The sequence below is a fragment of the Carassius carassius genome, chromosome 15 (genome assembly GCF_963082965.1).
Source record: "Carassius carassius chromosome 15, fCarCar2.1, whole genome shotgun sequence".
In the NCBI taxonomy this organism is placed as follows: Eukaryota; Metazoa; Chordata; class Actinopteri; order Cypriniformes; family Cyprinidae; genus Carassius; species Carassius carassius.
The window spans coordinates 24754283-24776492 of NC_081769.1; the positions used below are offsets into that span (position 1 = coordinate 24754283).

General features: G+C 36.5%; 1 protein-coding gene across 2 annotated transcripts; it reads left to right on the top strand.

Annotated features, from left to right (window-relative positions):
* Positions 1-1254: 1254 nt before the first annotated feature.
* On the top strand, positions 1255-20997 carry LOC132158664 (transcription elongation factor A protein 3-like). Of its 2 annotated transcripts, XM_059568168.1 has the most exons (22): positions 1255-1473; positions 2158-2203; positions 7240-7256; positions 10976-11081; positions 11228-11336; positions 14401-14490; positions 15079-15147; positions 15260-15355; positions 15456-15548; positions 15786-15875; positions 15995-16108; positions 16217-16270; positions 16573-16632; positions 16780-16845; positions 16946-17017; positions 17143-17202; positions 18197-18357; positions 18462-18518; positions 18629-18783; positions 19566-19712; positions 20058-20129; positions 20576-20997. In XM_059568168.1, the coding sequence occupies exons 1-22, from the start codon at positions 1405-1407 to the stop codon at positions 20582-20584; spliced, it is 1812 nt and encodes a 603-aa protein (XP_059424151.1). In that variant the 5' UTR covers positions 1255-1404; the 3' UTR covers positions 20585-20997. The 2 variants fall into 2 exon arrangements, with proteins under 2 accessions (XP_059424151.1, XP_059424150.1); XM_059568167.1 differs by lacking the exons at positions 18197-18357; positions 18462-18518; positions 18629-18783; ... (1 more) ...; positions 20058-20129; positions 20576-20997 and adding exons at positions 13137-13301; positions 13389-13484 and having other exon boundaries at positions 17143-17254.
* The last annotated feature ends 1213 nt before the right edge of the window (positions 20998-22210 follow it).

A 22210-nucleotide genomic window follows, 5' to 3' on the forward strand; every position in this document is an offset into this window, starting at 1 on the left:
TTGAGTCTATTGCACTGCTTTCCTACACTGGGATATTGATATTACATGACACAGTGCTGCCATCTGTTGCTCAACTCATGTTGCACCTGTTGAGTTTATAGTGTAGTAAATTAAATGCCCCAAATGATCTTTAATTTTCACACGCGGTCTGATGCTTTGACTTTAACGGGGCAAGTGATAAGCTTGAAATGTCCAGACAAATGACAGTTGTGAAATATCGAACTACTCAATAAACATTAAATAACAATCTGTAAATACACTTAAGGTGAGACACTGCAGGCAAAAACACTGTTTTTTCAAGCACCTGTCAATTTTGAGATTTTGGGCTTTTTGGTTTTTCATAAAGTGCTTTTTCAAACTACTGGAAGGAAAGCATCCAAAAGACACTGTTAAGTGTTTCTTTTACAGCACTTTATCTGTTTGTGTCAATAGATTTCAACTACAATACATATTTTTAAAGGCCGTTTTCTCAAAATGAGTTTTTTCTTCAACACTGAGCCATAAATCTCCACTTCAGTAGCACTTACACACACCAAACTTGACATTTTTATTCCTGTCTATATTCTGAAGTTTTTTACAGAGGGATTTGTTCATATATATTTTCCTTGATTATATACAAGATTTTATTCCCCCCAAAATTGTGAAAATATATTGTTTTCTGGCTCTTCAAAGTATTTTCTGAATTATGGAGTGACAAAAAAAGATAACCAGAATTCCCTCTGTAAAAACATTTGACTCTAATATGTCAAAAAAAATTAAACAAAAATTTTGAAACTGACTTCATCTAGTGTTCAGATTTTTGTACTAGACATTTATGCAAATTAGCACATATTTCATTAAATAATGCCTCATTTGCATATTTAAACATAACATTTTTAAAAACTTGTAATACAAAAAATGTTTGCAATAATCAATGTAACCAATCAAGTGGGTAAGTAAGGTGATAACTATTAGTTATTTTTTTTTGCCCTATTCACCTGCAGTGTCTCGCCTTAATAAAGAATGCAAAAATTGCTGCGAAACATTGTACCGTCTTAACGCAATGTGGTAAATGATGCATAAACGTATCTAAGCGATAAAAAAACAAAAAGACAGACACAGAATACAACAGACCCAAGTTACAAAGTATAAAGTATGTCTGCTGCAAATGTCTTTCCTAAAAAACACTAAACTTTTATCGCCCCCTAGTAACGACTAGGCCTAGCTATATTTAGGTGTTGTCATAAATCCAGATGGATTGATTGACAGCTCCGACTGTCTCGAAGGCCCCGCCCCCTCCGTTCAACCGACCGTGCAGAAGAAACTTATGCGTGGGAACAAAACTTCGCTGAATGTAGATTAATGTGACATAACGTATTATAAAACACATCACGTTTTCACTTAAAGCATATTAATGCGCACACAATGACGCGAGAGGAGGACCTGTTGCGGATTGCTAAAAAACTAGACAAGATGGTGTCTAGAAATAACATGGTGAGATCCTAATTTTGACGCAATGCTTCACGCTGTTTGTTTATGCGATCTCTGTGCATGCTGCTTATGAATAACTCTTTTAAACTTTTTTGCATGTGTATTTATGCTGTTTTAATAACGCTTAATTTAGATAGAGGCGTGCACAAGCGTTGTTTAATTGTGTTGGAAGTGTGTGAGAGACCGTAATGTGTGTGTATAATAGGACTACGGAGACGCATGTGACAACAGTTGGCTGAGGATTGCGCAGATTTACTTTCAGGGCAGCACTACGAGGACCGAAGTGTGATCAGTATAGACAGAGTTTTGTTGACATGTTTGTATGCATGTTTTGCTAATGCTTATTCGTATGTATGTATTGGATTCCTCGTAGTAAATGGCACAAGGTCGTGGAGGCGGTGTGTTTTGGCCGACATAAATATTTTCACACGCACGGGCAGAGAATTTAAAGGCATAGTTCATCCAAAAATGAAAATGAAACTTCTGCAGTAATTTCCTCACCCTTATGTTGTTCCAGTATGACATATAACTGTGGAACACAAATGCAACAGTGACATTGAGTTATTATAATATACAAATAAATAAATAATATATTAAATAATATTAAGTACAAAATGAGTACAGTTATTGTGTCATTCAATAATTGTTAAAATACTAAAATAATTATTTATCTCCCTGTTTGCATAGGATGGAGCTGTAGATCTTCTAAGAGAATTGAAAGATTTCAACATGACACTGAAGCAGGGCTGGACTGGTAATCTGGCATACCGGGCAAATGCCCGGTGGGCCGACGCACTTGGGGGCCGGTCGATATAATATGTTTTTTTTTTTTGTTTTTTTTTTTAAATTGGCCAACGACCGGCCCATATAGCAGGGACAGCGGCCCATTGGTTCATTTTCCATACTGACACTGGGCTGGCCCAATCATCTCTTAACAGGCTCCACCCCTCCCCCTCTGTTTCTTGTGTCAGGTGCAGTCAGTGGCTCAGAGCCAGAAATCAGTGGATTTAGGATGGAGGAGAAGCAAAAGTGCAAGGGCAAGGCCAAGGGGGGTGCAGAGAAGTTGCGGGCCAAAAAAAAAAAAAATCTAGAGGTTGATGCCTCAACATGTGCAAAAATAACTGACATGTTTAATGCTGTAGCTTCAGTTTCCACGCCAACAGTACCTGACGACACTTTGGTAAAACAAGTGAACATAGCACATGGAGGAGAGGTGACTAGCCATGGCAGGGTGTCTGACAGTGAAGTCACGGAGGGACAGAGTGAGCAGGAGAGTGTAATTGAAACGGTAAGCATGGTAGCTACATGATTTAACAGGGAGGGAGTGTTAATCAGGGCGGATGCAGGAGGATAGTGTGTGTGGGCCTGGCTGGGCCACGACGAAGATGATGATTTACCTAAATTAATGAATATTATAAGACAAGACAACATAATCGTTGTCACTATTATAAAGTCTGTCAGATTGTCACCCACTGCACTAGCCACTCAGTCAGCTAAAGTCAAATAACACAGCATAAGCTATTTTGCATTGTTTTTGTAGCTAGGTTAGCAGAGTTAATTTATTCAATTGTAAATTCGGCTGACTATACTAATGTTAACCCCTTAAAACCCATAACTGCCGTTGATGGGCCTTCTCTAGAAAAACTTAGATGATGCCATTTGATTATTTTAATTATTACTCATAATGGCTGCGTCAAAGCGCCCACGAGGAGTTACACGTTGGAAGAGAGGTAGCCTAGCTAACGCATGCTATTTGGGGATTAAAACCCGCCTTGCGTTTTGAAAGCTTTATATTTTTGTTTAGCTGTATATTCAACAAAGTAACGTAGATATTTTATCATGTTTCTAATGAATTTCCAATATCATTAATATGCAATATTTACGGAGAGTGAATAATATGAATATCATATACACAGAGGTGGGTAGTAACGATGTACATTTACTATAGCACTACTAGAAAGTATGACATTACCCGTTTTTTGGACATATACATTAATTTATACATTAAATAAGCTATCATTGTTCACGGTTTATGAACACCTTTTTTCTTTTTTTATGGGAAGTATCTCAACAATGAAAATGTTGTTTGGTTTCATATTAAAGAGGGGTTTATGCTTTTTAAAACAAAGTAGCCTATACTGGCAGGCAATTGTAAACTAGTTTTTCTGCTGTCTGGTTCATTGAAAAAAAAATCTTTTTAGAATTAGCAGTATTCTACATCAACATTATATTGGGTTCTAAAGGGTTAACTAGCTTTATAACATGGAGCACATTTGTCCATCTAGAAATCCTGCTCTTCAAGAATACAGGACTATATAACCAAAATGGATTGTTACTAAGTGTACTTTAATAACTCTTCCAAATAATTGTAATCATCTCTCTCTCTGTCCTTATGTATAGTCAAGCCAGGTTGAGTTAGCAGTGGAGGAGAGAGACAGGGAGGAACAGGCTGTAGACTATTTTGCCCGTCCTGAGCCTGCCATGATGCAGGTGTTTTTAAATCATCACCCCAAACAGGATGCTAAAAACCCTGTAGTGAAGAAGGTGTTCACCAGTAAAGATGGCAAAAGCAGAAAGTGGCTGACATATTGTCATGAACGTCATGCTTTATTTTGTTTTTTATGTCTGGCCTTCAGCAAGCCAACTGACTCCAACATTTTCATAAATGGAATGTCAGACTGGAGACATGTGCACCAGAGAGCGGAAGAGCATGAAAAAAGCATGGCACACAGAAATTGTGCTGAAGCTTATTTTTTAAACTGCTCAAAAGCTGACATCAAACACCTACTGGGGGGCAGACAGCTGACAGAGCACAGAAATCAGGTCAAGAAGAGGCGTCAGGTTTTGGAAAGGGTAGTGGAGGTCGTAAAAGTGATAGGAAAGAGGGGCCTAAGCTACAGACAGGTTGAGAATGAGGCTGCGTATACCCTGGACAATGATAGCCTCGACCATGGAAATTTTTTGGAGCTGATCATTTTATTGGGAAAATATGATGTGTGTTTAAAAGAGCATCTAAGTAATGTGATTGAGAAGAGCAAAAAGTTGCATGTGTCACCAGGATCAAGAGGCAGAGGTTCCCTCATCTCTCTACTGTCTAAGACAACCGTCAACTCTGTGATTGATACCATCCGGAACTTAATTCAGCAAAACATCTCCACTGAGATCCGGAAAGCTGGAATGTTTTCTGTCCAGCTGGATACAACGCAGGACATAACAGCGCAAGACCAATGCTCAGTCATTTTGAGGTATGTGACTGATGTTGTCAATGAGAGGCTTGTCGCAGTGGTCCGGTGCAGCGCGTCCACTGGACAGTCTTTTGTCGACTTGCTAACAGAAGTCCTTGAGCACCTAAAACTGGACTCAAGTCTGTGCATTGGAAATGCAACAGATGGAGCTTCAAACATGCAGGGGCAGTACAGAGGCTTCTCTGCACTGCTGGCTTCACAGTCCCCCAACCATGTACACGTATGGTGCTATTCACATGTCCTCAATCTCGTGCTGTCTGATACCACTCAAATAGTGATAGAGAGTGGATCTTTGTTTGATCTCCTCAATGACACAGCAGTGTTCATCAGGGAGTCATATCAGAGGGTGAACATTTGGGAGAAGGAGAGCCATGACAAGAGACACAGACGCATTGCTCCAATTGGAGAGACACGTTGGTGGGCTAAGCACGATGCGCTGAACAAAATATTTGGATCATTTGGAAAGCCTCAAGAAAGTTTGTACATTGATGTGTTGTCCACGCTCACAGCCATACAGGAACTGAAGACTGTGAAAGGAAATGTACGCACCAAAGCCAGAGGATACAAAGAGGGCCTACTCAGGTATGAGACAATACTGACAGCTCAATTATTCCTTAGGATATTTGAGCATACATCACCATTGTCAAAGTACCTGCAGACAGAAGGGATGGACATCCTCTCTGCCCATAGGATGGTCATATCAACACAAGATTCCCTAAAAAAGATGGCGAGAGATTTCCAGGCTGTCAAGGCTGCTGCTGATGACTTTGTGAAATGGGCAAATGAAAAACTTGAGCAGCAAGATGAGGAGACCGACATGGAAGTGGAGGATGCACTGCCACAGAAGAGAAGAAAGAAGAAGAAAGCCATGCCGGGTGAGATGTCTCAGGATGAAACCATAATTGATGCTGAGAGAGCCTACGAGGTAAAGGTTCATAACCAAATTGTTGATACAGCTATTGAGGCCATCCACCAAAGATTTCTGACACATGGCACTCTTTATGCAGATTTGTCATTTCTGGATCCCAAAAACTTCTCCCTGATCCGAAACCATGCTCTTCCTAAATCTGCACTTGAAGACCTCAGCAAGTGCCTGGTTAAATTTGATGATAGGGCAACAGTTGACAACCTGCAGTATGAGCTGAAAAGCTTAGCGGGACAGTGGGACAAGCTGAAAGAGTCACCACTGGATGAATATGTTACCAGGACAGTGGAGGATGGACCTGATGGAAAGGAAGAGGACATGGAAATCATCAACAAAAGCTGTGCTTCCTGCAAAGACTGCCCACTGTGCTGCTATCAGATTCTCCAGAGATTCAACATGCTCACTGATGCATATCCCCTGCTTGGACTTGCGTACAAGTTTTTGTTGACACTTTCAATAACCCAGGTGGCCTGTGAACGATCATTTTCTACCCTAAAATATATCAAAAGCAGACTGAGGAGCAGCCTGTCTGCCAGCAAATTGGAAGCCTTCATGTTGATGGCCACTGAAAAGGACATCCTTGTGGCTTTGGACACCGACACTGTAATAGACAGAGTTGCAGAGAAGAGCAAGCTACTGAGGAAACTGCTGTTATTGTAAGGTGAGATGAGATTATTGATATTATTAAAAAAAATATTCATAATATTGTAGACTGAAAATGTGACTCATTATTCCTCTCTCTCTCTCTCTCTTTTAGGATGCCCTCACTTTTGCAGTTCATTGTTTTTGAGGATGTTCAGAGCACCATGGAGCCATTTCCACTAAGTAAGTATAAAATATGTGCAAAAATCTCTCTACATTGATATATATTAAAGATACTTGTATGGTGATCATTTTACTCAATCAGTTATCATTCTCTCTCTCTCCCTTTCTCTCTCTCTTTTAGGATGCCCTCACTTTTGTAGTTCATTGTTTTTGAGGATGTTCAGAGCACCATGGAGCCATTTCCACTAAGTAAGTATAAAATATGTGCAAAAATCTCTCTACATTGATATATATTAAAGATACTTGTATGGTGATCATTTTACTCAATCAGTTATCATTCTCTCTCTCTCCCTTTCTCTCTCTCTTTTAGGATGCCCTCACTTTTGTAGTTCATTGTTTTTGAGGATGTTCAGAGCACCATGGAGCCATTTCCACTAAGTATAAAATATGTGCAAAAATCTCTCTACATTGATATATATTAAAGATACTTGTATGGTGATCATTTTACTCATTCAGTTATCATTCTTCTCTCTCTCTCTCTCTATCTCTCTCTCTCTCTTTCTCTTTCTCTCTCTCTCTCAGGATGCCCTCACTTTGTGTAGGCCCTACTCCACTGCCACCTTTGATCACCACCAGGGAGTAAAGAGAGAGTGAGTACACTGGTCCATCGCACATAGTTCTCAGCTTAGTAGGGGTTTTTGGGAATGGAACAGTAGATATGCATATCTACAGGGACCGCAAGGATGGTGTACTTCTTGGTTGTGTCTGACCCATTGTGGTGGGCCGGTCAGAGCAAAAATGCCAGGACCCTTTTTTTGTCCCAGTCCAGCCCTGCACTGAAGCTTCTTCAGGTATGTTTGCTGGATCAGTTGTATTGACATACTTTATTAATTCCTTTAGGGCAGAGGTGGAAAGTAACGAATTACATTTACTCGCGTTACTGTAATTGAGTAGCTTTTTTGTGTACTAATACTTTTTAAAGTAATTTTTTAAATTTGTAATTTTACTTTTACTTATACTTTTACTTTTACTTTTACTTATACTTACTTTTACTTTTACTTGTATATTTTGATTGAAGTATTGTACTTCGCTACATTTTAAAACACATTAATTACTGAGTAAAATAAAATAAAATAAAAAAAATAAATCGCTCCCTGGAAACTTCGGCAGTAAATAATGGGCAGGAGGGCAAACTGGCGCTAAAATCACAAGCAAGATGCAGATGGACAAAACAGGCGTTAGTGGTGCAGACACCGCTGAAAACGAAACCCCGTCATATTCTGAAGTTGAACTCGAAGGAAATGAAGTGAACCCCTGGCCATATGTATGCTCTATTATGCAGTGTAAGCTGTACTTGCCTAGGAAGACCAAACTAGCAGCTTATAAAATCTCGACAAGACATCAACCCTTCGCAAGAAGAGGTAAGCTAAATAATTGCATCGTTGCATTGGTGGTTAAAATAAAGCTTTGACATTTTAGCAAGAGGTTTTGCACAAATTAGCCAAAAAGACAGTGGTGAGGAGTGTGCTATTTTTGTTTTAATGATGTGCGCGCGCATTTATAGTGCGTTCTTCCACTGTGTGATTCAGTCTCCTAAAATGCATTTAGAATGATCACAAAATTGAAGATATAGGGGCAGAAAATTCACATATTTATATAATTTCATATATTAAATCAAAATCACACAAATCTTTTCCTCCAAAAATCATCATGAATATATACATACATATATATAACAGTTCAGTAAACAAGTTAATTAAGAGACTTGCGTTTTAGACACCATATTGCCTTTTTTAGCTCTATTTCTACAACAGAAAATAATTCCAAACACAGCCACCAAAGCACAGTTTTGCGTCTCTGAGCAACGTGACAGTGTTTCGTTTCTGAATGAATCAAACGTTTAAATGATTCGGTCCAATCGCAATGACTCACTTATTAACAGTGACTTGCTGACACATACTGGCCATTTTAATTTCACATTTAAAGTAGGCTATCTTTTGATTTTTTTTAAATAATTAATTTCTTATCATTTCAAATGAGTATTCAACATTTTATGTCTTGTATATCAAAACTTTATTCATGCATTTGTAACTGCAGGTTAAATGCATTCTTGTCCAGCACTACACAGTGTGATACATCTAAATGCCACTTCCAATGAATCTTCTGCATTTCCTCTGCATTAAAAGATGAGTTTGTTGATACTGATTTCCCTGGCAACAGCCCAAATGTATTATTATTCTAAATAACTGATTCCTTTAATTAAAAACAACTACAACCCGAATTCCGGAAAAGTTGGGACGTTTTTTAAATTTTAATAAAATGAAAACGAAAAGACTTTTAAATCACATGAGCCAATATTTTATTCACAATAGAACATAGATAACATAGCAAATGTTTAAACTGAGAAAGTTTACAATTTTATGCACAAAATGAGCTCATTTCAATTTTGATTTCTGCTACAGGTCTCAAAATAGTTGGGACGGGGCATGTTTACCATGGTGTAGCATCTCCTTTTCTTTTCAAAACAGTTTGAAGACGTCTGGGCATTGAGGCTATGAGTTGCTGGAGTTTTGCTGTTGGAATTTGGTCCCATTCTTGCCTTATATAGATTTCCAGCTGCTGAAGAGTTCGTGGTCGTCTTTGACGTATTTTTCGTTTAATGATGCGCCAAATGTTCTCTATAGGTGAAAGATCTGGACTGCAGGCAGGCCAGGTTAGCACCCGGACTCTTCTACGACGAAGCCATGCTGTTGTTATAGCTGCAGTATGTGGTTTTGCATTGTCCTGCTGAAATAAACAACGCCTTCCCTGAAATAGACGTTGTTTGGAGGGAAGCATATGTTGCTCTAAAACCTTTATATACCTTTCAGTATTCACAGAGCCTTCCAAAACATGCAAGCTGCCCATACCGTATGCACTTATGCACCCCCATACCATCAGAGATGCTGGCTTTTGAACTGAACGCTGATAACATGCTGGAAGGTCTCCCTCCTCTTTAGCCCGGAGGACACGGCGTCCGTGATTTCCAAAAAGAATGTCAAATTTGGACTCGTCTGACCATAAAACACTATTCCACTTTGAAATAGTCCATTTTAAATGAGCCTTGGCCCACAGGACACGACGGCGCTTCTGGACCATGTTCACATATGGCTTCCTTTTTGCATGATAGAGCTTTAGTTGGCATCTGCTGATGGCACGGCGGATTGTGTTTACCGACAGTGGTTTCTGAAAGTATTCCTGGGCCCATTTAGTAATGTCATTGACACAATCATGCCGATGAGTGATGCAGTGTCGTCTGAGAGCCCGAAGACCACTGGCATTCAATAAAGGTCTCCGGCCTTGTCCCTTACGCACAGAGATTTCTCCAGTTTCTCTGAATCTTTTGATGATGTTATGCACTGTAGATGATGAGATTTGCAAAGCCTTTGCAATTTGACGTTGAGGAATATTGTTTTTAAAGTTTTCCACAATTTTTTTATGCAGTCTTTCACAGATTGGAGAGCCTCTGCCCATCTTTACTTCTGAGAGACTCTGCTTCTCTAAGACAAAGCTTTTATAGTTAATCATGTTACAGACCTGATATCAATTAACTTAATTAATCACTAGATGTTCTCCCAGCTGAATTTTTCAAAACTGCTTGCTTTTTTAGCCATTTGTTGCCCCCGTGCCAACTTTTTTGAGACCTGTAGCAGGCATTAAATTTTAAATGAGCTAATTAAGTGGATAAAAGTGTAAAATTTATCAGTTTAAACATTTGCTACGTTATCTATGTTCTATTGTGAATAAAATATTGGCTCATGTGATTTGAAATTCCTTTAGTTTTCATTTTATTAAAATTTAAAAAACGTCCCAACTTTTCCGGAATTCGGGTTGTAGTTTGAGATGAATAGACCTATCCCAGGGGTGTCAAACTCAGTTCCTGGAGGGCCGTAGCCCTGCAGAGTTTAGTTCTAACCCTGCTCCAGCACACATATCATGTAGTTTTCAAATAAACCTAAATGATTAGATTAGCTATATCAGGTGTGTTTAATTAGGGTTAAATCTAAACTGTGCAGGACTGTGGCCCTCCAGGAACTGAGTTTGACAACCTTGGCCTGTCCCATTTTTGACTCCCTCCCACTGTTAAAATGTAACTAAGTAATTTTTACTCTGAGTAAATTTTAAATGAGCTACTTTTTACTTTTACTTGAGTAGATTTTTAGACTGGTACTTTTACTTGTACTTAAGTAAAATTTCATTAATGTAATGGTACTTTTACTTGAGTAGAATATTTTTGTACTCTTTCCACCTCTGCTTTAGGGAAATATAGCTGCAAATCAACGGCATCTCAGACAGCCTTGGACACATGTAATGTGTTCAATATGGACCTTGCAAAACAAAAAATCCATGGCAGGAAAATATGGAGAGAATTATAATAGAGAATTTTAAAATGAAGATGTAAGACAGACTTGTGAATAATATAACAGCTATTATACAACAGAAAGATTAGTGCAGCTGCTCTTGTTAACATCACAGTAGGTTGTCTGATATCTTGCGCTTTGTCTAAGAGTCTAGATTTACTTTGTTCCAGGATACAAGAATCGGCATGTCTGTCAACAGAATAAGAAAACATTGCACCAACGAGGATGTTGTCAACTTGGCAAAGATCCTTATCAAAAATTGGAAGAAGCTTCTAGGTAGGTGTAATGTTTTAAAAAAGTAATATAGTTTTTTTATTCTATTTATTAAGTTTAAAGAAGTTAATTTATTATATTATTATTTATTTATTATATGGCTTAAAATGTTATGGTTTAATGCATTTATGCCTTTATGTCTTCATCAGAATCGGCTCAAAACCAAAAGTCTGAGAGGTCAAATGAGGTGAAGAATGGCAATCATCCAAGCACGCCATCAGGGTCACCCAACAGGACCTCTCCTGAGAGAGAGTCCAGGTATGTTTGCAGATATCAGGATAAAACATGGAGGTATTCCAGACACAGCTTTATTAAGTGTTATTTACCCTTCACAAAGAGCTCAGTTGGTAAGCGATCTGACCAATCATAACACTGAATCCACCATCTTGTCTGACATATCAGACAGGAGAGTGTATTTACTTCGGTGAACTTGAAAAATTGTGTGTATTGAATAGGACTTCACAGTTAATCGAAATTAAATCGCAAAGGCAATAAATCGCATTTAGGCAGAATCTGCTATTGTCGTGGCACAGTTCTTTGAGCAGTAGTAAATCTCCATTCAGAGGGCATCGTCGCGCTGAAAATCAAAATATGCCTCAAATAAGAAATCCAGGAAAGCCTATTGCTTCAGTTGAATAAACAGAAGATTTAACTACTTTCATTGTTTCGGCGTGACTAATAAATGCACGACTACGGCAATATATGGTTTATTTGACTTCTTCATATTATAATTTTCATCATAATAAAGTATATCTATAATAAAATTCTTATCAACATAGCTTTTATCACTGCTTAGAATACAATGAAATATTGTGTGCCTTAATTATTCTGTTTAAAGGGATAGTTCAGCCAAAAATGAAAATTTGTTGTTTATCTGCTTACCCCCAGGGCATTCAAGATGTAGGTGACTTTGTTTCTTCAGTATAACACAAACTGAGATTTTTAAGTCAAACTGTTGCAGTCTATCACTCTTATGATGTAAGTGGATGGGAATCACTGCTTAAACATACAATAAAAAAGAGGCATCTTCTTCTTCTTGCTTTATGGCAGATCGCAGACTTCTCAAGTGGGCCATTGACGAACAGACCATTTGTTTTATGTCTCTACACATCAATGTATCATCACGAGCCACATGGTTTAATTTTGTTTTGTTTGTGTATGTTTGCTTTTAAGTTTTATTGAATGTTTATTTTATGTATTCCCATCCACTTAAATTATAAGACTGATAGAATTCAAAGGTTTGACTTAAAAATATGTGTGTTCAACTGAAGAAACAAAGTCACAGATATCTTGGATGCCCTGGGGGTAAGCAGATAAACATCAAATTTTCATTTTTGGGTGAACTATCCATTTAAGAAATCACATCATCTCACAGAAGGATTTATTTCAAACACTCGACTGATGTTATGAAGTGAGTTTGGAGTAAAAACATTTTATTAAATGTGGTATTTTCACATGCTCTCAGACGGAGCAGCATTTACTGCACAGAGCCATTGTTCACTGAGAAGATACGCAAACAGCTGTCATTATCGCTGTTTACTACTATCGATTTACTACTAATCACAGAACCGTCTTTACTGACAAAAATGTGCATCACAATCTTTCGATTAATCGTGCAGCCCTAGTATTGAATGATGTCTTTCCGCAGTTGAAATAAAAAACATTTCTGATGTTCATTCATGTTCATTTCACGCTTTAAGTAAATCTAAAAGACGATTGGTTCACGTGCCGCTTGAACTGAGGCGCTACAGCAATCTGTCATGACACACAAAAGAGCCACAAAATGGTATTTATTGTTTGAATTTCTTAAAAAATGACCAAATTTGAAAGCTGAGACTTCATTACATACTAGAAGTAACCTGCTCTATCTTGACTGTCTACGGGTTTTCAGTTTTTCATGTTTTTCTGAAGGGTCACTTAAAAGCTTTTGGAATCTCTTCCTATAAACATACCAGAGTATGGTCTGTTTTTTATACTAACATTGATTTATGCAAAAGGGGACATAAGCACAGACTTGTTGTTTGCGTTATGAAGTATAACTTCTTTATCTCTCGTCAGTCCACGAAGGTCAACAATGGATTTTAAACCAGACTTAGACTCTAACAAGAAACTTGATGAAAAACACAGAAGAGAGAAATGTGATGCAGAGCTCAGGAATGAAAAACGAGAAGGTGAACAGAAAAAAGAGAAACAATCTATAAACAATAAAAGGGAACGAGAGAGGTGAGAAGCCCATGTGATGTATAAAACCCCTCTGCCCCTGCAAAACCATGCCATTAGATTGAGGAGTTTTATGTGCATTCTGTTCAGGAGAGATGCATTGAACAGCGATCATCTTCCCTCCCCAATGACGCTTTCATCTCTGCCTCCCAAGTGTCCTCCGGTTGGGGAAGTGAAGAGGGAGAGGTTAGGGCTTGTGCATGCGGTTAAAGCATGTGACTGTGGTTAGGAGGAAGCCACTTATACCACATAACAAAACATGCAGCTGTTTCTGATGATCTAGAGAAAAATATTTTCTTTAAAATTTCACAAATTAACAACTGCATTTTTTTTTTATGCACGTTCTCTGCAACTTTGTAGTTCTTCTATTGGTGGAATATAAGAACTGTTTTTTCTGTTCATGTCCAACAGCATGTTGAATTAAATTTAAACAGAACAGCAAGTGGAATTTAATGAAAAAAAAAAATCAACATCCTCACTCAACAAGAGGAATTTCTTTGGTTATATAGTAAAAAAAATAAATTGCATCATTAATTCTAGACTAATTATGTCTTTTTTTTCACTGAATTGTAACATAAACGTTTGTTAACTGATTAGACATTCACTACATTTCATACGTTTGGGGTAAGTAAACTTTTTAAATATTTTAGAATAAAGTCTCTTATCCTTGTATGTCTTTACTGTCACCTGATTAATTTAATGCTTCATAAATTAATAAAATTATTAAACATTTTTATAAAAAAAATCTTACTGACCCCAACATTTGAAAATTTGTGTTTTTCTCTAAACCTATAGCTAAATACTTGAAAAAAAAAAACAATCACAAAATGTCTATCAATTTATTAAAAAATACATTAGCACTCATTAATTTCTATCTTCTTTCGATTAAAATTTGAATTGCAGTTCTGCTTTGTATTTGCTACATCAGTTCAATTTCAGGAATTAACTTAAAAAGTTATTCTTAGTTCTTAATGGTGCATGACCCTGGTGCCATGAATTATTATTATTATTATTTTTTTCTTTATGCTATGCTTTTGCTACCATGGTAGTCCAGGGTAAAAGTGGAAACCGTAATGTAAGATGAATTTTCACTTTTGTTTAGGAAAGATGCTCCTGTTGATTTTTTCCCTCCTGCTTTGATCAATTCCCACCCTCCTCTAAGACGCTCATCAGTAGATGTAAAGAAAGAGAGGTCAGAGCGTTTTGCATACTTGGACATGTGTTAGTTAAGAATGTGTCATTGAAGCGCAAAAAGTTCTTTTTTGATGGTCTATTTGTTATTTTGCATACTACCTACAGTGGTAGTTGATACAGCAACCGAAAACTCAAAACAGTTTAAAAGTTTGGGGTCAGTACATTTTTTTTTTTTTTAAAGAAATTCATGATTTTTTTGTTTAAGTAAGGGCACATTCAATTGGTTAAAAATTAAAGTAAATGTATATATGCTGATGGTTTCTTTGTGTAAATTAAAACAATATAAATTGTCACCTTTATTGACACTGAAGACTGGAGTAATGGCTACTTGAAATTCAGTTTTGTCATCGCAGGAATTAATTTCATTTTAAAATATATCACAATAGAAATAGTTATTTAAAATTACAACAATATTTCACAAATTGTACTATTTTTTTATTGTATTTTCAGTCAAATAAATGCAGACTTGATAAGCTTAAAAGACTTATTTTCAAAATATAAAAAAAATCTTACTAACCCCAAGCTTTTGAACAGTAATTGATATCAAGTTTAAATGCTAAATTTGATGTTTGTGTCTCTTGTACAGAAAAGACACTCAGGGTCCATTACAGTCTTTTCTCAGTAAACATCCCTCCATTGATGGAAAGAAAGAAAGGTTGGACACTGTGCTAGAACTGCATGCAGTGTGTGACAAGAAAACATCTACTTTTTTTAATAAGCGATCTCCTTCATGTTGAATCAACATTTCACTGCTTGTTTTCATGCAGGAGAGATGCACCTCATCCTTTCTTTCCTCTTCATCATCACATTCATCCTCCTCCTATTCCTATCCCTAAGCGTTCATCAGAGGTGAAGAATGAAAGGTCAGGGGACGAACTCAAGAATATTCAGATTTGTATTATTTGTAAGAATTATAGTATATCTCTAACATAGGGAGTCACTACCAAATTTCTATCTTCACAGGAAAGATCCTCCTGAAACTTTACCTCCTCCTGCTCCTATCCTTTCTTCTCCTCCTCCTCCCAAGCGTCCATCACTAGAAGAGCCCAAAGAAAGGTCTGAGCACCTTTCAGCTAAAGAGGGTTTGTTGCCAGTGAATAGAAAATCAGTGTAATATATCATTATTGCTTTTGTTTTGGAAAATAGCAGTCGTCATTGCTCTAAATAATTTGGCGTTAAATCAATGGGAAATTGTAAATTATCATTTTTAGTTCACTAGATGACCTAGTATCACACATGTGTTTCAAGTTTCTCTTTGAAATGCCACATTCGAACTGTATATTTCTTGCCTAGGGCAAAAAAAGCAACTGATCCGAATGCCCCGCTTCCTCCTTTACCTTTTCATCTACATCCTCCTCAGAAACGCGAGATGAAGAAAGAGAGGTCAGGGCTTGGTGTGTTGTCTTTTTGAGTAAACAAAGCATCATTTTAGCGTAACACCGTGTTCTAACCAAGCACAATGTTCCTTGTCTCATAAATAATCAGTCACTTTCTTTGCTTAGAAAAGAAACGGCTGAACCCAGTGCTCCTCTTCCTCCTGTTCCTCTTTATCTTCAGCCTCCTACACCTATGAAACGTCCCTCATTAGACGCAAAGAAAGACAAAGAGAAAGAAAGGTTAGGGTCAGGCGAACTGGAAAGCATGTTGATATTAAAAGCTGTATGCCTGTGTTTTTACTTAATTACTTCATCGCCTGAAAAAGAACTTAAGCCGTTTTATTATAGAAAAGACACATCAGACCCGAAGCGACGGACTTCTGAACACAATGAGAAAGATAGGTCAGAAGCATGATGAATACTAACGCTTGGACAAGATCATTGTTGAGTGAAATTAAATTTGAGGTTGCAGTGTTTCGTCTTAACTAAACTGTTGATGTTATGAATTTCAAGAGATATTACCATAATTTACTCACTTACTAGAGCTTTCATTCGTCAAAAAGCAAGTTTTCATACAAGTTGTGTGCTACATTCATACATGAGGATGAGTAAATGATGAACTCTCCTTTTAATTTAATTTGAGTCTTTGTGGGGATGATAATTGGTCACCATCCTGTAGCGCTGAGACAATGCTTCTTTTTCAGAAAAGACACAAGTGACAGTAAACCACTCAAAAGGCCATCAATGAAGATAGAGATTGAGAGGTGCGAATAGATGTTTTGCAACAGAATGAAGGCAGAGGGCAGCAGAAGCGCATGCGTTGCTCTCATTTTGTCTTGCAATACTCGTGGTTTCCTTGTGTTCATTAAAACCATACAAATTGTCACCTTTATTCCCCCTTTTGTTTCTAGAAAAGATTCTACAGGTTCTAAAAAGCTCCATTCTAGAAAGCTCAGCCTGGATGGACGGAGAGACAGGTCTGCTCATGCATCACTTCTCATTAAAAATGCTGAAAAGATCTATGAGATTTTCAGGGCAAAGAAAATCAGGTGTTTGTGTTTTACGCTTTTACTGCAGTAAGGACTCTACTGACTCCAAGTCGAGCCATCACCTTTTGAAAAGACAATCAAGTGAACCTAAATTGGAGAGGTAACGTGTTACAGCAATGCAGTAGTAAAATATTTAAACCCACTGTTGTTTACAAAGGTACGTGCATGTTCATTCATGTTTTCTACAAAATGTTTACTATGAACTCTCATGTCCTTTTTCTCCAGGAGAGATTCTACTAACTCCAGGTCTGGAAGCTCACCTCAGGCCAGGAAATCTAGTGAAAGGCAAGAACTATATTTACAGTAGCCTCATTTAGCATGCCAGCATGCCGTTTCTGCCCGCTTCGTGCCCCAGATGGAATACACCAAAAAAAACATTCAAATAATAAGTCAACAAATCACAAAAATAATGTTTCACAGATAGCAGTAATACATAATACTGTTAGGATGTACAATATAAGTGTATTGTTTTAGTCCTTGACTTTCACACTACATATGCTTTGTTTACATTATATATTAAATCTAACCCTCATAGTTGTGTTCTAGTCATTTTAACCCAGAGAGGATTTTCTTTTTCCCCAAAAATGCTAGTTAGTGTTATTGCATTGGTCTAAATCCTGATAACTTTGCATACGTATAAGCTCAGATTAATGATCATTTCCAAAAAGAAATAGAAAACCTGTGCTAATATAAAAAGAGTTAAGTCCAAAATGTATGCTTTACAGTCAAGTTTTAAAAAGACTGGTTATTTTTGAAGTTAGGTAAAGGATTTTTAGCACATCACAAAGGTTAACGCTGGAATATACCTCACAATTTAAAATCTGAGCAGGTTTGAAAACACTTGGCATCATACAGTTGGCGACTTTGTAAAAGGTTACAGAGAAAAACTACACTAAACAACATAGGATCAAGTCATTTTGGAGACAACTAGATCATGCAGAAACATGTGCCTTGATGTTGGAGATGCATGACAAATGAAAAAAAAAAAAAAATATATATATATATATATGTATATATGCTAAAATCAAAATGTTTAATTATCTGCCAACTAAATGGAATCTTATCCATTTAGTCATCTCCGACTGACTTTTGGCATGTGGAGTTCACACCTCCAGGCTGTAAATCGGGGAGTACATCTGCACAAAAGTTGTGTAGTGTAATCAGCTTTAAGTTGTGTGAAATAGAATTCTCAGTTCCGGCTTTGGTTTAACTGGAAGTCCAATTGTCATAGACATAGACATTAGAGAAGTAAAGACTCCTTCCTGTTTTCCCTATACAGCAAGAGTAAACCAGAGACCCCAAAGACGCCCACAACACCCACAAGCCCCCTCTCCCCGTCATTTAGCTCCAGTATGGGTCCTTTATCTCCTCGTCTGCAAACTGGGGATCCCATCAGGGACAAATGCATTGAAATGCTGACTGCTGCGCTACGTACAGATGGTACACAAAAACAAACACTCGACACCCACACAGACATGCTGACATATATTGTTTTGATGCTCATTATTTGGCAAATGATACTCACAATATGCTTTTCCTCTTAGATGACTACAAAGACTATGGGGCAAACTGTGAGGGCATGGCAGCAGAACTCGAAGATCATATCCTTCGTAAACTATCTGTTGACTAAGTCAAACTAAGTGCAGAATCTTCTTGAAAATATTGTTTAATGTTTGAAAGTTGATTTCCTTAACTGTGTTCTTCTGGTTACATATCTACCAGGAGATAAAAGCCACAGATATGAAATACAAGAACAGAGTTCGCAGCCGCATAAGTAACCTCAAAGATCCCAAAAATCCCAATCTGCGTAAAAATGTCTTAGCTGGAGCCATCGATTTGAGCCGCATCGCCATCATGACTGCTGAGGTGGATAATTCAAATTATTTTAATAATAATTAAATAATTCAATTTATTTGAAAAAAAATAAAAAATAATAATAGTAATTATAAACAAAAGATTAATAAATATGAATTACAGGTTAAAAAAGTTGTTCAGCAAAAAGTCAGTAAAAAAAAGTATCAATAATATCTAAGTTTGTCTTTAAATCAATATTTATGTAGAACTGAGAAGATGCGCAAATCCACGACGTTCATTTTCAGCGTTTATTTGCGCATCTTCTCCGTTAACAACGGCTCTGTGTAGTAACAGCTGCTCTATGTGAAATCACGCACCTGAGGGAATTTACCGCTGATTATAGAACCGGCTTTACTGACGAGATGCACATTAACGATCGGCCGATCGTGATCGGCACAGCCCTATTTTAAAATGTATTTTATTCCTGTGATGGCAAAGCTGAATTTTCAGCGGTCATTACTTCAGTTTTCTGTATCAAGTGATCTTTCAATAATCAGTCAGATATGCTGATTTGATGCTCAAGAAACATTTGTACATTTTAAAAACATATAAATTTAATGCATCCTTGATAATTAAAAGTATGAATTTTACCGGACCTCAAATCTTTAAACAGTAGTGTATCTTCAAATTCTTGCCCAAAATGATGTAAATAATATATTTATGCTTAAAACAAGAAAAACACTTTGCCCTGTAAACAACAATTTGTCTTGATTCCCAGTACAATGTTGCAAAAGTTATTTTGTTACTTTGTAAGTTTATGTTTCTTGATAAACGCTATATTCCTGCCATTGTAGGAGATGGCTAGTGATGAACTGAAACAGTTGAGAAACGTGTTGACCCAGGAGGCCATCCGAGAACATCAGATGGCCAAGACTGGAGGAACCACCACTGACCTGCTGCAGTGTGGCAAGTGCAAGAAGAAAAACTGCACCTACAACCAGGTACATCAATGAAACTTATCTTACAGTTATTAGCTCCAGATAATTATCATGCATAAGAGCCTAGTAATAGAGGCTAGTAATGCATTCTTAAAAAAGTCTTTCATGTTGTCCCTTTTGTAGAACCTTTGAAAGTGAGTCCTCCTGAGCCGATTTTTACAATGAACCCTGGAGCCATTAAATGAGCCTGTGGTCATTTAAAAAAAATGCGTATAAAAACAGTTCTTGTTACAAAGGAACTTTATCTTATTGAAGGGAAATGAAATATTGAACTATGAACTAATTCCTGCTTTTGCCTGTCATTTTTTAGGGAAATAAATATACTCTAAATGTTTTGTACATTTACAGGTGCAAACCCGCAGTGCTGATGAACCAATGACCACCTTTGTGTTGTGCAATGAATGTGGTAACCGCTGGAAGGTCAGAAAAATATGTTTTGGCTCATGTATTTACTATGTATTTCTAATATTGCTGTCAAACGGTTAATCGTGTCCAAAATAAAAGTTTTTGCTTATACAAAATATGTGTGCATATTGTGTATAATTATTATGTGTATATAAATACGCACACATGCATGGATATATTTTGAAAATATTTATAGGCATATTTTGATTCATATAATTTATATTTTTTATAAATATATTTAATATATAAATATTAAAATTTTCTTAAAAATATACATGCATGTTTGTGTATTTATATATACATAATAAATATACACAGTACAGACACCTATATAACAAAAACTTTTTATTTTGAATGTTTAATCGCGATAAAATGTTCGAAAGCACTAATTTTTTAAACAAACCATTGTGCAATAGAACCCTGTAAGTAACACAAGTGTCTTTTAATATGTTTTTTTCTAGTTCTGCTAAACTGAAGCCAGAACTCCAAGAACAATGACCATGTAGGATTCCTCATCTTTTTTTTTTTTTGGAAGAGAAATTAATATAACATTCTATTCTACCAGAAAATGGCCCCAAATTTATAATAGGTAAATTAAAGCTGCAGTCCGTAACTTTTTTTCATTTCAAAATGTACCAAATTTATATAAGCGAATACACCATGAATCCATTTTCCAAACCATGTTTTTGACTTATCCTGAATCACTACGGTACACCTATAATAAGTGTTTATAGTATTTTAGGTTCGGGTAGGTACCGCTGCGGAGTAGTCCAGTACCTGCCTGATTCATTTCATCATAGACATAAACACAGAGAAGTACAATGTTTTGTTTATTGACTGCTAGAGCGCAAAAAGTTATGAACTGCAGCTTTTAATCTTTAACTTTTACATTACTTTAACAATTATTAATTGAAGTGAAAATTAATTACCTAGGAAATGTAAATCTGTTTTAAATGTACACTTTTATACTGTTTTATGAAATGCCAGAATTAATATTATTATTTTTTTTTACTTGATTAATCATTATACTATGCAGAATTTTATTGTGGTCAGATGTTAAAAATTAAAAAGGAAATTCAAATTTGAAAATTGAATATGTAATTTATGAAGAGAATCCTAATCTATTTCAGATGTAGCAGCTATACTGTTTAGTAAAACACAAATAATTATTTTTTAAATGGATCTAAAACTCTCTTTTTTTTCTTTTTTTTATTATGGTAAAACATAAAATGTTACAGCGATTAAAACGGTTTAATTCAAATAATAAAAGTAATATTGATTTGAATAAATTGTTATATTGATGTTTTTGTAGTACTAGTTTTGCATAATTTAGCTATTGTTGTCCAAAGCTCATTAAATATGCTTGGCCTCTGTTCAGTCAGGTGTGACTGCACTTGTCAACCTCTTAGCCCTGTGAAAGCAGAAAATCCCACACATGTAGACGACACACATTCTCTCTCTCTCTCTTTCACACACACACACACACACCTGCACACAAAACAAACACTAAGATAAAATAATAAGATGTAGAATTGAAGATGCACAACATGCTGTGAAATTCTCAAAAATTCAGAGAAAGTCACTACTGGAATAATACCCAATTTTATTATTCTGTAGACAGTTATACTGCTGACGTGTGTAAATACAAGAAAACAATATATGTTTATGATGCAATCCATTGTCACAATTGCTCACGTATTTCTAAAACATGCTTTATTTTTTAAATCTAAATTATAATCCCTTTCTATTACTTTACAATAGAAACAAATTACTGTTGTACCCTATGACTCATATTAATGAAGACTAATAGAGTGAGAGACATTTTTCCTCATCTGTACTTGTGGGAAGTGTATTTCATTGGTATGTCAAAGTTCGCCCTGTGTGTCCTTATTCATGGTCATTTCCTACTGACGCAGTTCTAGCCAAGCTAATGATGCCCCTGTCACTATATTTTGGGTTTAATAAGTACCCTGGCCTCTGCTATCCTCAATGCACTGTGTTTGAAACAAGATGAGTAACTCTGTGTGAAATTATCCCTTTTAGCACCAAATCTTCACTCAAGTTTCATTACTCAGTTTACCAGGGTGCCCACTCAT